Genomic DNA, 15,138 nt, shown 5'->3' on the forward strand with positions numbered 1-15,138 from the left:
TAGAGAACCCTTGGGTGCTCACCCTTCAACCGCACTAGGTGTTGCAGTCCAAGGTCTGTGCCCTGAGTTGCATTCCCCCAGACCTAGCCTACTGCCTTGAACACTGAAAGAAATTAATAAATTGTTATGGAACATACCACACACACATACGCTCTCTTTCTTATTTTATTTATCCGTCCTTCCAGATTCTTCTTCATGTACAGTTGTCCCTTGGTGTATGAAGGTAATAGGTTCTAGGACCTCCCTCCCTGTCAATAGTAAAATCTGAAGATGCTTAAGTCCCTTATATAAAATCCATAGTATTTGCATATAATTTATGCACACCCTCCTGTATACTTTAATCTCCAGATTACTTGTAATACCTAATGCAATGTAAATTCTATGTAAATAGTTATATTATTTTTATTTTTATCGTTGTATTTTTTTTACTTTTTTTTTCTGAGTATTTTCCATCTGAGGTTGGTTGAATCTGTAGATGTGGAACCCGAGGATAAGGAATAAAGGGTGGGGATTGGGTGTTTATTTAATTTTTCCAGGAAAATATGAGGTGGTTTGGGTAATGAATTCATTATCAACTCATTTGTAGGTATGTACCAAATATGTTTCTATTCTGTTGTGCATGTTATCTTTATTAATTTAATTCATCTTAGATGTATTAGTTTACCCTCCTTATACCAATAAGTTCTTCTTCCTTCTGATAGTCCTTATGCAATTCGTTAGTGTATTTTTTGAGGTATGGATCAAGAGTGATTCTTATCGTCATGAATATTTAATTGCCTTTATGTTTTTAAAAGTTGTTTATTTTCCCATTGTTGTATAACATTTTGTACTGATGATTTATTCAAAAGGGCAATTCAGAGCTCCAATCAGTGGAATATGGACCTCTTTTAAGTTTGACCAAATGAATGTACATTTGTGTTTTAAGTTAACATAGTGTGGTCATCATTCTAAACAATTGTTTTGATTGCAATTGTTTTGATTGTAATTAGTTGTTTTGATTAATTGCTAGTTTCCACTACACTAGATAAGAGGGAGTCTTTATTCATTTCATAAAAGGTTTCAAAAAATATTGCAATTGTTATGTAAATAAGTTTATTTTTCTGGACTAGCTTTGTCATACAGCTGCATAACTTAACATAATCTTGAGGCTGAGCACCTTTTTTTTTGTTTTTGTTTAATCACAAGGATTATGGAAAGAAGTGGGGCCCAGATGGGGAGGAGTCTAGGTGTAACAAATTGGAATAAGATGTTTCCATTTTCTTTCAACTTGATTTGGCTAATCACTTTTGTATCAGGTTAAATTGTAAGAAACCCCCAGGGCAGGTACTTAATAACTCAGTAGTTCTTGGCCGAGGACCCTCACTCCCAATTCTTCAAACCCACCCACCACTCTGCACACAATTGGAGTTTGTGAGCTCTGCTTGATGGATAGCTACTCTGGTAGCCTGCTTCTGAGGGTAGACAGTTTTTAGTTGTGTGTTTTCATTGGTTCTAGATTTTTCCTTTTAGTCACTATCTTCGCAATAAACAAACAGTCATATTTATGTGACTATCATGTCATATGAACCCAGCAGCCCTTTGAAACTCTTCTTCTATGTCCTAATACTTCATAATTTTCTATTAATGAATCTCAAGTATTTAAAGTAAAACTGATGTTAAAGTTTGTGATAATAGCAACCAGAGTTGCTATTAATTGTGTATCTTTATTTTATATGTTAAACTTTTGCAGCTGGAATAACTGATTTCCTGGAGTATTCTGGCTATATAATTCATACTAGGTTGTAATCAATAATGTCTTTATACCACCACCCCACTATCCCAAACTCAATTCCACCCCTACCCTATCCACCCTCCTACCTTCCACCTCCCTACCTCCCTACCCTTCCCACAATCCCACCCTCCCCACAGCTCCACCCTACTCTAGTGTCCCCACTCTTAGCCTCTCCCACTCTCCCTACTCTCTCATTACCCCTACCCCACCCCATTCCCTCAATGCTAGTAGATGCTGAAATGATCAGGATGCAGTTTGCACTTAACCACTAAATGTTTATTGAATTTTTATTGTAACAGCAATGCAATATTAGCAAATAGAGAGCAATATAGAGTGAAGAGAATACAGCAATAAAGTTGAATGAGGGGTAGGGGTAATGGGGTTCAGTGGTAGAAGGAGGGCTACTGACGGGTAAAAGCGAGGGTTTTCATTTATCACTTTTATAACTTCCATGAAAATTTACCATCCATCATTGACAAGCTCATTCTAGCAGTAATTTATCAGAGGGCACTCATCCTCTATTAAATTATTAATCTAATCACCTTTGAACTTTCTCCCACTAGGGTTTTTATCCATGTCCAATTTGCTCTAAATAAGTTGGTCTCCCTGCAGTTCCCTCTGAGTTTATTTGAAATCTTTAAGGAGATAGCAATTATAGGGTAAAGGGTCACAGGTAAGTACACATGTTCACTTATAGCGATATCTAATACATAATATTATTCTAACATTCTAAATAACCCCACCCACTTAAAATTACTTAATAGTCCCTCCCACCCTAAAATGCTCATGATTATATATCCCCTATTACTTCAACTTGATTACACAAAGAAATAAAAGCAATGCAATTTTCCACAGACCAATTCAATACCATCCTACAATCTAAAACAACAAAGAACTTTCAGTCTCATCAGATGTGCGTTCTCTCTTTAGATGAAAATGTAGCATGGTTCCCGCAGGGCTCTCCATTTCTGCCCGGGTCTTTCCAGCAGGTTGTTCTCTGTTGTCAATCTTGGAACTGTCTGTATCTGATGTGAGATGTCTGTGGTGGATGACAACTGGATCAACTCAGAAGTCCAAGAGGTACCTGCAAACTTAAACAGAATTCCAGACTGCACCATATAGATGTGGCCCTCTTATTTTGTGCATCTGCAAGTTCACTGTATTACTTCACGATTTGATCAGACTAATTCTCCTTTTTTCCACTAAGACAAATACCTCACTCTCCAAACTAAAATGACCCTTCAGAAATGTATGTAAACTTTCTCTGTTTCAATATCCTAGCATGATAAATTTAGCTAGTTCTCTCTAGGCTTGCCTATCAATGAGAGCTCTTAGATCTTCTTCCTTCTTGATTTAATTAACAATGTAAATTTGGGCCAAAAGTCAATTAATTAATTTTGCCAGTTTGAAAAACTCGACTACTGATTTTGCTTAATAATTCATCTATATCCTTTACGTTTTTTATTTTGCTCCCTTTCTAACTTCTTTAGATATCAAATTCCATTGATTTTTTCCTTTCTTATGAATAAAGCCATTTTTGTTGGAAAATGCCAAAAAAAATTTAAAGGATCCAATTAACATAAATTTGATTAGCAACAAAATAAATCAATTGAGTGAAAGGAAACTTAACCAAACTTCAAAACTATAGAATAATAAATTTAGAATTACTTATCCTTAACATCTACATTTATAGATAGCATATATAGCAATAAAGCATAGTACACACTGCCAAAAAGTTAATCACAAGCTTTAGTAAACAGCCAAATGTGGATCAGGGACTTTCTGAGTTGTTAACCCACAGCAGCATATTTTCTCTGGTCATTCTTGTCGTTGGCGAACTTCTCTAGACTTTTGCTTGCAGTGGTGGCAAATGTCCGTGTGCACATGCCAGGGCTACAGACAACGGCCCATTTCTAGGCACCCTGCAGCTTGAAGATCAATTGACAACTGTAAATTTGACACAAAACAACTCGAATTCAAATGTATGGAGGATGAATTGATACTTGAGGTAAACAGAAGTGACGCTTCAAAATAGTTCAGAAGCACAAATGCACCATTTTAAAAGTAATTACTCTAAAACACGAGTGATTGACAAGCTTTCTGATTCCATTGAAGGAAAAAAAATTTGTTTTGGACTAAATAAGCAATTAGGTTTCTCTTTTGAAATTTTGTATCCTTTTATATGATTTTTAAAGGCCCAATTGATAGAATTGAAATTATATATGATGTTAAAATTGACGATGAACAGGATGAACTATTATACAAATGCTCCAGTTCTGAGGAGCCTCTCATTCACAGCGTTGTAAGAAGTTCACAGTAAAGGAATATTTTACACTATGTTACTTATCATTTTTACTTAGTTTAACTCTAACAATAAGAACTGGATAGTACTTTTTAATTCAATGGAAATTTTTGAAAGCCGAGTCACCACTTCAAAACACTTACACTAAAAATTATACTAAACATTTTAAGTATTTAAACATGCAAGAATACGAGCGGATGATAATGAACATGTGAAAGATGATGCTGATGAAAAGTGAAACTTCACCGTTAGACTCCTCTTCATGTCAGGCAATTTGAGATGTACACCATGTTGTTTTCTACTGCTCAAACTGTGTTTTGGCAGTTAAAGCCTGCCTCTTACATCTCTGTGTGTGGCAGCAAAATGGAGTCTCAGCAACCAGGCAGGAAAATGACACAAATCCTGCAGCAGGGTCAATGGCAGTAGTAAAGAATTAAACAGAAAAAGAGAGGTTAGATAAAACAGTTCAAGGCAGTAGCAAGGGACCAGGCTAAAGGAAGTCAGGCAGTCCCAGGTTAGCACAAAGCTTCCAGGGGGCACCAGAGGTGTCACTGGGCTGAAGACAACTCTTGTGTTGCCCGTTGCTTTGAGTCCTTTGAGTTGCTTTCTGAGGCTTTTCATCCATTGGCAGCTTCACATTAGCTCCATCCTCTAGAGGGAGCTTTCTCATCATGTGGATTCTAATCCTTTTGAAGTGGTTACCATCAAGTAATGTGGAGCTCACTAAGGAAGTCCACATCCTCAAGACAGTGTCCACAGCCCTAATTCCTCTTCTTCAAAGATGTCCCTTCCAGGCATAGGAGTGTGAATCTGGGTGCTAAATCATTTCTCCTCTCTCCACACATCCTAATGCTACAGTCTAATGAGGGGACTGAAGGTGAAATGCCCAGATGCATATGGAGGCAGACACATGGATAGATTCTTCCAAAACGTCAGCTGGTGCTTTTCCAGCCAATTAACAACATTCATGAAAATTCTTTCTGAAGTACCAGGACAAATCTCTTAAGAGTTGGGTATGGGATTTTGGAGTCCTTTTGATCTGCTACTCTTTAGCCCTCGAAGGTGATTGAGAGGTGGTCACATTTCATGAACATCTAACACCCCTGGAGCCACCAGTAATCTCTGGTTACCAGGTTTAATGCTTTGTGGAAGCCATCATGGCATGATGATGGTAAGGTGTTGTGTCAAAGCCGGAGTCATTGGGTACATGTGATTTGCACCACGATGTGAAGACACAGTCTTAACATGCAGGAGTCCATCTGAGAGAGCACTTTCTTTTCAGGCCTGAGATGTTTCATGTCACAAGGGTTTTGCCTGCTCCTGGGAGAACCAGTCAAGTTGCTGCTCCTTGAGAATTAACAGAACCATGGAAATGGAGTTTGAAGATGGTGAAGTTTCTAAGGGTGCAGCGAGAGGATCACGGAAGCCTTTCCACACTGCACCGATAATTTTGGCTTCCTTAATAAGGCCTCGGTCCTCCAGTGATTTAAAGAGGGTACCGAAACCGCAAGAAAAGTCATGTCCTCCTCCTCCTTGTCTCCCCCTCCATAAAGAAATCAGCATTTCCTGCATTTGTATCAGCTTCTCTGTAAATGTTAAACAGCAAATTTGGCAGCCTATAATTTAGATGGTGATAGAGGTTTTGGCAGGTAAAACCCAGACTTCCGGGACTGGCTGGAAAGTAAACTTATTAATTATTTTAGTTAGATTGGCAGTCAAGGTGGAAAAATGAGAGATCATTTATTGGCAAATACTCTGTTGCTCTCAGAAAATGTTGAAGGTCTTTTGGTGCTTTAGGATGTGTGCCAGTCCAGGGTGGCCCTGACCTTCTATAGCCGTTTCAGAGAGGATGTGCCTCAGGTGGCCTGAAGATACAGTAGCCTAAAATTTAGCACACAGTCACTGATTGAAAAGCTGAACAGGAATAAATTTTGAGGGCAGAGATCCTGAAGGACATGACAGGTATTTACAGGGTACTGTAAGATGGAGGCGGCGGCGGTGGTGGTGGTGGAGGCGGCGGCTGTGGCGGTGGGTACTGTGGTACTGGAGGCTGGCGGTACCAGTGTGGATTCCAAGTGATCATCACAGGTACATATAGTGATCTTCCTTGTCCGTCTCGTCCCACTGGGTACCAGGCGAATCCTACTGGGTAGGTCGGGTACGCGGTATATGTGGGGTATGTTTGGTATCCAGGTATTTGAGGTACGAATTCAGTGTACGTTGCCAGGTGTGCTTGGTCTTCTAAATTTGGAATAGATAGGCGAGGATACTGATTCTGGATAGTAAAATTGTTTGGAGCTCGGCAATCATAAGAAACTTGCAGTTTCCACCCCCTCTTCACCTGGAGAACTTGGGCTCCATTAGGTGCAATCGTTGGAGTAATTAGCCCATCTTTTACATTTCTTGCCACAAAATCTCGAAGAGCTGCCATTTCAGGTTCGGACAGTGAATACACATGTCCGCTGGGAATACTGTGTGCTCCAGGTATCATTTCTATGTGAGGGTCAACCAGGCGGTGATCTGGGTAGACATGCTCATCTACCGGAGTGTACACATTCTGGACATAGTAATACCTCACTGGTTGGTAAACTCTGTATCCATCTACTGGATAATAGAGTGGCGGTTGTGGTGCTGGTGGTGGGAGCGATGGTGGTATTGGAGAATACATCCGGCAGTGGTAGCGGCAGTATTCAGAATCAAAGACGATAGATCGACTGCTCCATGTGATGTTGGGATCATGTGTGCTCAGCCAGCGAACCCCTAGGACGACAGGGAAGAATGGAGACTGAGTCACATCAAATGACAGCACCTCACGGTGATCTCCCAGGTCAACTATCAGGTCGTGAGTTTCGTGGACAACTGGGCCCGATGCTATGGGGCGCCCATCAATTGCTTCCACAAGTATTGGCCAGTCCTTGATTCTTAGAGGAATTCCATTTTGAGCAACATATTCGTGATCAATGAAGTTGCCAGAAGCACCAGAATCGATCATGGCTCGGACGAACAGGGTGTGTCTGCCCGGAAGATGAATCTGGAGCATCACTTGCAAGTGTGGAGATGAGGCATCATCTTGTGGGGACCTTATTATTTCTGGCCCGGTCGCTGAAGGTCCCTCTACAGCGGGGCCGGGGAGTTTCCCGCCGGCGAAGACTTTGAGGCCTTGGCAGGACAGTTGTCAGCGTAGTGACCTCCTGTTCCACAGTAGAGGCACAGGTTCAGCTTTCTGCGTCTTTCTTTCTCTTCCTGGGTCAGGCGCATGCGGGCACCTCCCACCGGCTCCGTTGGATCTACCTGGTGGTGGCTTGCAATGTGAGGCAACACCAGCGCCCGGGGTGGCGAGCGTGGCTTGCGAGCTGCAGCAGCCCTGGCCAGCCTTCTCTCAATGTGAATGCACTGCCCAATCAGAGCAGACAGCGACTTGGCGACCTCGAGGTGGGAGAGCTCCTCCTGAATGTGGTCGCTGAGGCCCTCGTGGTACTGGTCAATCAGCGCAGGCTCGTTCCAATCCAGGTCCTGGGCAATCATCTGGAAAGCATTGGAGTAGTCGATGACAGACCCCATGCCTTGGCGCAGGCGTCTGATCTTGCGTTTGGCAACCTCTCGCCTCTGAGGGTCTTCAAAGACATGCTTCATTTCCATCATGAAAGCTGGATAGTTGTGCATCAGGTAGTGGGAGCGCTCCAGCTTTGCTGAGGCCCAACGGGCAGCACGGCCGGTCATCATGCTTGTCACGAAGCAGACACGGACACGATCAACTGAGAAATCCCTGGTGCTCTTTTCCATGAAGATCTGGCACTGGGCCATGAAAGGAGCCAGCATGTCTGGGTTGCCATCGAACTTCTCTGGGAGGTCTTCTGGGCACTCTTCCTCTATTGGAGGGGGTGGGGCAGCAGCTGCTGCAGCACCGCGGAGCTCGATGTCATCATCTTCATCCTCAGGGGTGGGTTCCACTTGCTCTCGAAGGGTGGTGTTCTCCTCTGTGAGCTTCTGCACCTGGCTCTGCAGGTTGTTGTTCTCCTCCGACTGCTTCATGACCTTCTCTCTTAAGTTGTTGATCTCTTCAGAGAGCTCGTCCCTTCTTCGTTCGGTCATGTTCGGGACACACGCACTCTTATGGCCGGTGTGCTTGGAGTTGTTGTTGTTGTTGTTGTTGGGGGGAGGGGGAGGAGGAGGAGGTGGGCAGTCGGGACCCAGGGTGACGGTTGGGGTGGGAGGAGACCTCCCAGCTGTAGCTTCACTTCTGTGGGGATGGAGGCCTGGATCCTGGCCCCCTCTTCCACTCCTTCTTTTTTTTGTTTTCAAAACCCGCTTATTTCTGTAAATAAAGATAAATGTATGTATAAATCCAACTTATACATTCAAAGCAGCAAAATGCAGACACAAAGGATTTGGTATTTAAATTATCCCTTGCTCTATGTGGTTACATTAATAATTAGTGAACAAAGAAAATAAACTCTCAAGAGAAAGTTATTAATCAGCACCATAGATAACAAAAAGCAAACTACTTTTTGATGTTCAAATGACCTTGTCTTCCTCAAAGGCCACCTGTTCATTATGATTCAACAATACATTATCAACAGCATGCTTACCTTTATAAACTATAAAAGAATGTTGAAACCCTCTAAACAAGTAGTTTTGTATTCAAACACAGCAAGAAACTTCAAGGCAAACATGGATACCAAATCAATTATGCAAATTAAAGCCAAAATAATAACTTTTGTTATTAAAGAAGCTAGGCCAAAAATAGTTAATACTACAACTAATAGAATCTCATTAAAGCAAGAGGGGAGTATTAAAATCACAATGCATGTATTCATCAGCCCTGTGGGCAGGAGGGTGTACTCTAGCCAACTGTCACAACCCTAATTCTACTGCCACAGAGAAGGTAACTGGTTATCAAATCAAACAGTCACCACCACAAAAACCACAGGACTGCCTAAATTACTTTTCTGACCATAATTTAAATCCCCAAAGAAAATTATCTATGGGACAGAAATGGCACTAAGCAGCAATATGTGTATGTCAGTTTCCCTTGTCATTATGCAGTCATTCAAGAAATACTAATTGATGCCTGCTAGGAAAAGCTATAAAATGGGACATTCAAAGAAGCCCAATAATAGTATACCTCAAACTAATTATGAGGACTTAATTAAATAGTGCAGGTAAATTATGTAGTGAGTATTCAACAACGGTTAGCTGATATTAACAAATTATTAATTAGAAAATAGAAAGGTGACTATCTGTGTAAAGAGATTGGGATTAAAAGAGGGAGGGGCTGCAACTATAGCAACATGGGCATGCATTTCCCACCTGAAGATATTTACTTTTTTAAAAATATTGTGTTGGTCAAACAAATTCAAGGCCTTATTTGTCTTGCAGGTCACCAGTTTGCAATCCATAGTTTTTAACCAAGATTTGTCAGCATAGTCCCAAATGAAGGTTTGTAATATTAAGGTGGGACAGGGCTGCACTCCTAGGGGGTGAGTGGATGTGTGTGGGGAGGTGGGGGTAGGGCATGTGTTTAAACATTCTAATTATGAGTGTAATGACAATAAATCACACACATAAAAAATCCTGACACAGTGTCTGCCTGTGTACTTCCTGAAAATACGGTTAAATGCATTTAGAATGATTTAATTATTTTAAATTTTATTAATAATCTCAAGTCCCATATTTGGAAAATTTAAATATATAAAAAGTTTAAAACATAATATGTAAAAGTTTAAAAAACTTTAAAAAACTTTAAAAAGTTTAAAACTTTTAAAGAAAGTTTAAAAAGTTTATAAAACTTTTAAATAAATAAAAGTTTAAATACATAACTTGGTCCTCTCTGGATACTCACTATGTGATTTACCTGCAAAAATGGATGCCAAATAAATTACATAGAATGAGGCCAAAAAGATACACAGTTGGTAATTAGAGAAGTTAGGTGAAAAATAGTTACTATTTTCAACCAATAGAGTACAAGAAAAAAAAAAAAGAAAGTGGTAATTAAACATGATGCCCAGCTCCTGGCTGTAAAGAAATGCTCCTTCCTCTCCAACTCCTAAACTCTTTAGGTACTTCCCATGCCCCAATGTCACCACCCACAGATACTATCCCTGTGTCCTTTGCAGTTGGTGTAGCCTCTCCAAGGAGTGGCTATACAGCAAGCAGGGTCTTTAAGAGACAGGGAGTAGTGTGACATTTTAACAGTTTTAACACCACTACTTAATTACTTTAGTAACTTAGGCTACAAAAACAACAAATAATTGACATTCAAGATAAAATATTCAAGTTTAGAAAAAATGAGAAAACACAATAAACACATCATAACCCATGACGTTCAGTATCATTTCCAACTCCTTAAAGACAATTGTATTGGTGACCCTGAAAATATAACATCACAACATAATGCAATTTTTCCTTATTAAATTAGGAGTTTTCATGTCCCATTAACGAACAACTAATAAGCATAAGTAAGGTGACTAAGTTACCACTTTTGTCATCTAGACATTAATACCTTCAAAACCTTGAGACAAGACTTCTAAAGAGCATTCACAGCATGGCCTGGTGCAGCCTGACCACTTGTCAATCACAGCCACTAAGGGGGGCTTTATTGAAGCCCAGGTCTGATGGTTTTATTATCTGCAAAAAACAGTGATGGGACAGAAATACAATACATTAGGAAATCAGCAAATAATTACTACATGGTTTAGGAAAATAAAAGATCAATAAGAGTTAAAAAGTCAAATACCTTTGGTATATAAGGAAGGTAATTTAAAAGTGAAAAGAGACCAGAGTTAAGATGGGAGGGGCTGCAACAATGAAACTGGGGGTGCATGCCCTCCCCCTTACCATCCCCCCCACCAGACATTTCATTCTTTTTTATTTTTTAATGTAGCGCTGGTCAAACAAATTCAAGGCCTGCTTTAGCCTGCAAGGTCACTAGCTTAAGACTTCTGACCTTTGCCAATAGCAAGCCTGAGGCCTTCATATGAGGGTTGGCAAGTTTAGGGTGGGACGTTAAAAGAGACAACTGCCCAGGGAACAGTAGTTTATCCATTAAAAGTAATAGGGTAATGGGCAGGCAGGTTAACAGTGTGTATAAAAGTGTTTAAACAGTGACTGAGGCAGCACAGGTTAACCTGGCACAAGAAGCATGTTTACTTGATTTGAATTATAGAACTATGTATGGCTCCTTAAACTCCCCCTTAGTAGGGGCTGCACTGGAGGGGAGGGGTCAAAAGGTCTCATTCCTGAAAACTGAAAGGACAAACTGCATAAAGCCAAGCTGCCTAGGACAGATGCCATCTTTACATGATAATAATTTCAGTTTTAGTCTTTTTAGGAATTAAATACATTTGGTTAATTACTGATTATTCACAATAGCTTGGAATAATTTCTATTCCACAAATACACCAAAGAGCAATAGTAGCCATAAACCATAAATAAACATCCCATTAGGAAATGACATCTCATTAAGCAACTCTTAGTTGCTTCATATTTTCAAATGTCCAATTTTTTAGTACTATCTTATACTATTTATGAAATGCAAATTCTCTTAATATGCATGTTATTACCGTTGTTTTGAACCTCTTTAATATGCAAATATACAATATACAAAGAGGAGGGGGAATTACTTAAAGCTGTAATTATGATAAGCACAAATTTTCCATAGATTGTGTACTTCTGGTGGGGAGGGGGTACGTGACAGAGTTTTTTGGGAGCCAAAGCCCCCAATTCCTCCCCTACCAAAGTCCTGGCTCATGATTTGTAATATATGGAACCAGGTTTTAAAATTTCTTCATTCAGCTAGAAACACAATTCTTACATGGTACATCTTACTGGCAATCAGTTATAAATTTGTTTTATACAGATGTTTAATTATGCAAGCTGAAACAATCTATATTTTGTAATGTGACTTTATGTTACATTACACAAACTTTAATACCAATATGTACCATTAATAATCTGCTTGCCCCAAATTTAAATTAGCTTTTTATGAAAAAAGCTAATTATTTGGAATAACTAGCTTTTTATGAAAAAAGCTAATTATTTGGAATAAGTAGCTTTTCATGAAAAAAGCTAATATTTGGAATAACTAGCTTTTTATGAAAAAAGCTAATTATTTGGAATAATTAAAATTAATTTAGTTGTTCTGTATTATAATTACAGCTTATATTACTGGAGTTTAAAAACACATACACTTTTTTTTTATTCTGTTATATGTGAGAGATAACGCAAACAAGGCAACCCAGGACAGCAAAGCACCATAGGAAAGGAGCAAATCAGAAGAGACCTACAGACACCAAGCAAGACACTGAATAAACCAATTTACTCTGGTCATTTAACACATATTTAATGAATGCCTACCATGTGCAGGCACAATTTATTATACATAGGCAAATAGGCTTGGGTTAATCACCTAGAGATCCAAAGAAAACACCTAGCTTCATAGGCACGCAAATAACAGCCTTATCCTCACTCAGAGGCCAAACCAACAGCACCAATTTTGTATCCACCAAAATATCCGATTCCAAAAGGTCCACTAGTGCCTCTAAAAAAACCTTAAATGTGAAAATAGTTTTAAAGTTTTTAAAAATAAATTGTTAAGTTTTGGTTTTCATTTGCAGTAAAAACATTTGACTAAATTGCCTTTAGAGGCACTAGCCATGTCAGTTTACAGGGTCCCTTCATAAGCCACTATCAGGGGTTTAAATTGTGGGATTATGTTATTGAATATATGCAAAGAACATATTAAAAGTGCTCATAAATTCCAGTTATAATTATTATTGTTGTTTTATTTATTATTCTATTAGACTCTAGTAGCCAAAAAGCAAAACCCACAAAGCAGAGAAACCGCAGGAGGGCGGGGCTGTACAGCCAGGGCTCAGGCAAGAAAAGTGCGCAGGTGCAGAGGACCCTGGCCTGAAGGGAGGGGCTGAGGGTTCACACTGCGCATGTGTGCTAGCGGGCTCTGAGGGAGGTGGGACTATAGGCCAGCCCGGCAGAGGCAGGCTTAGGGAGGGGCCAAGCCTTGGAGAGGCGGGGCCTGAGCAGGCTACCTCAGAGGAGGTGGGCCTGAGGAGGCGGGATCTAGTTGAGCTCACCTCAGAGGAGGGTGAGCTCACCTCAGAGGAGGCGGGCCCGGGAGAGGCGGGGCCTGGGCAGTTCACCTCAGAGGAGGCGGGCCTGGGAGAGGCGGGGCCTGGGCAGTTCACCTCCCAGGGGGCAGCCCGGGAGAGGCGGGGCCTGGACAGTTCACCTCAGAGGAGGTGGGCCTGGGAGAGGCGGAGCCTGGGCAGCTCACCACAGAAAAGGTGGGCCTGGAAGAGGCGGGGCCTGAGCAGCTCACCTCAGAGTGAGGTGGCCAGAGAGAGGTGGGGCCTGGGCAGGCAGGCGCTAAGGAGCTGGGAGGAGGGGCCGGAGGAGGCCGCATCTAGAAGGCACGCTCTGGGAAGGCGCGCTGCAGGAGAGGCGCGCTCTGAGGAGGCGCTGTGGGAGGAGGCGCTAAGCACCGCAGAGAAGGCACGCTAGGATGGGCGGGGCAGGCCTGAGACTGGCTGCTACAGGGCTGCAGAGTATCTGCACGCCCCCCTGCGCCAGAATCCCCCTTCCCAAACCCCTCCCACCAGCCACCAAAGCCAGATTCATTTCATGCAGCAAGAGCAATCCACAGATCCAATTCCCCCGCCATACTCAGCAAACCTACAGTTTCCACAAACTGTTGCTGGACTCTGATTCGCGCCACCACAACTACACCGCCACTTCAATCAAGCACAAGTAGGCAGGCAGGCTGCTCTGCCATCACCAAAAGATTCCCGTTTCCACTCGAATCAGCGCCCCTCCACTCCACTGCTATAGCGGGAATGGTGTGGGCAGAATGTTAAACGCTAATTTTTGCCCGGGGCTCCATTTTGTCTACCAGCACCATCATGCAGAGAACCGTCCTGCAGAAAAATAGAGTGGGAGCCATTCCAAAAGGTGAAAGGGTGGGGTCCTGCTCCAAGAAAACAGAGAAATTGTACTCTGCAGCTCATGTCCCACTACGGCTGCTTTATTTGTAGCGCAAACAGTCTGCAGCTCCTGTACCTCTGCAGCTCTTACCACTTTGTAGTGCATCTTAGGTGTTAATTGTTCCGCAGCTCATGTACCTCTGCAGTTCATGTGCCTCAGAGCGCAATGAAGCGCTGTTGTCGGGCTGGCTAATCACATCGTTTTTGTAGCGTTTTTGTAGTGCTACTCTTCTGCAGCTCAGATTTTGCAGCGCGTGTAAAGCGCAATTCAGTTTTCTGTCTGCAGCTCCTATATCGCTGCTCCTCGTTCTGGATTGTAGCGCCACTGAAGCGCCCATCCGTCAGTTTGTGGCACATAAAGCGCCCATCAGTTCATAGCGCAATGAAGCGCCAGTTGTAGCGCCCATCAGTTTGTCGCCCGCGTGAAGCGTGCTTGTAGCACATCTGAAGCGCCAGTTTGTAGCGCATTTGAAGCGCTTATCAGTTTGTAAAGCATGGCACTTGGTAGCGCATTCGAAGAGCAAATTGCAAATCAATCTGTAGCTCCTGACCGTCTGCAGCTCATCACTGTCTGCAGCTCATCTCTGTCTAAGAGTCCATATCTGGACTTGGTCCTGGAAACCCAAGCCTTGAAGGCTTGGTTTCCCCATTTTTTGGGGGGTACAGCCAGTGAAGGCGTGACAAGATTTGCGTGGAGACATTCTGGGGTGCTACTCCATCTCCCGCAGCTCCCGATAAGCACAGGGAATGAACATGATCTTTAAAAAAAAAACGTCCTCACCGCATACTCACCACGCGAGGACTCCTCTGCGAAGACAGGAAGGATGGGGTCCCACACCTGAGCCAGGCGCGGTCTCAACTGGGTGCTCCGCAGCCTGGAGTGGCTCCGGACGACAGCCCGCTCAGCGGACCTTTCGCCAGGCTCGGTGGACCTTCTCCGCTGTTCTCCTCAGGGCGCAGTCAGATTTCTTCGACACACACCAACCGAAGTTGAAGCGCGTGTACCAGGAGCGCAGACTGCGAGCCTTATATAGGTTGCACCGAGGAGGGGGGCGCCAAATCCCAGC

At 42.3% G+C, this 15,138-nt stretch overlaps 1 protein-coding gene across 1 annotated transcript; it reads right to left on the minus strand.

The window, feature by feature from the left end:
- Positions 1 to 2,025: 2,025 nt before the first annotated feature.
- On the minus strand, positions 2,026 to 15,111 carry PEG10 (paternally expressed 10). Its single transcript, XM_055272661.1, is given in 3 exon segments — positions 2,026 to 7,214; positions 7,217 to 8,388; positions 14,853 to 15,111. Coding segments are annotated over 3 exon segments (2,352 nt in total). The 5' UTR covers positions 14,858 to 15,111; the 3' UTR covers positions 2,026 to 6,039.
- Positions 15,112 to 15,138: the final 27 nt, after the last annotated feature.

Source organism: Symphalangus syndactylus, chromosome 3, assembly GCF_028878055.3.
Source record: "Symphalangus syndactylus isolate Jambi chromosome 3, NHGRI_mSymSyn1-v2.1_pri, whole genome shotgun sequence".
Lineage (NCBI taxonomy): Eukaryota > Metazoa > Chordata > Mammalia > Primates > Hylobatidae > Symphalangus > Symphalangus syndactylus.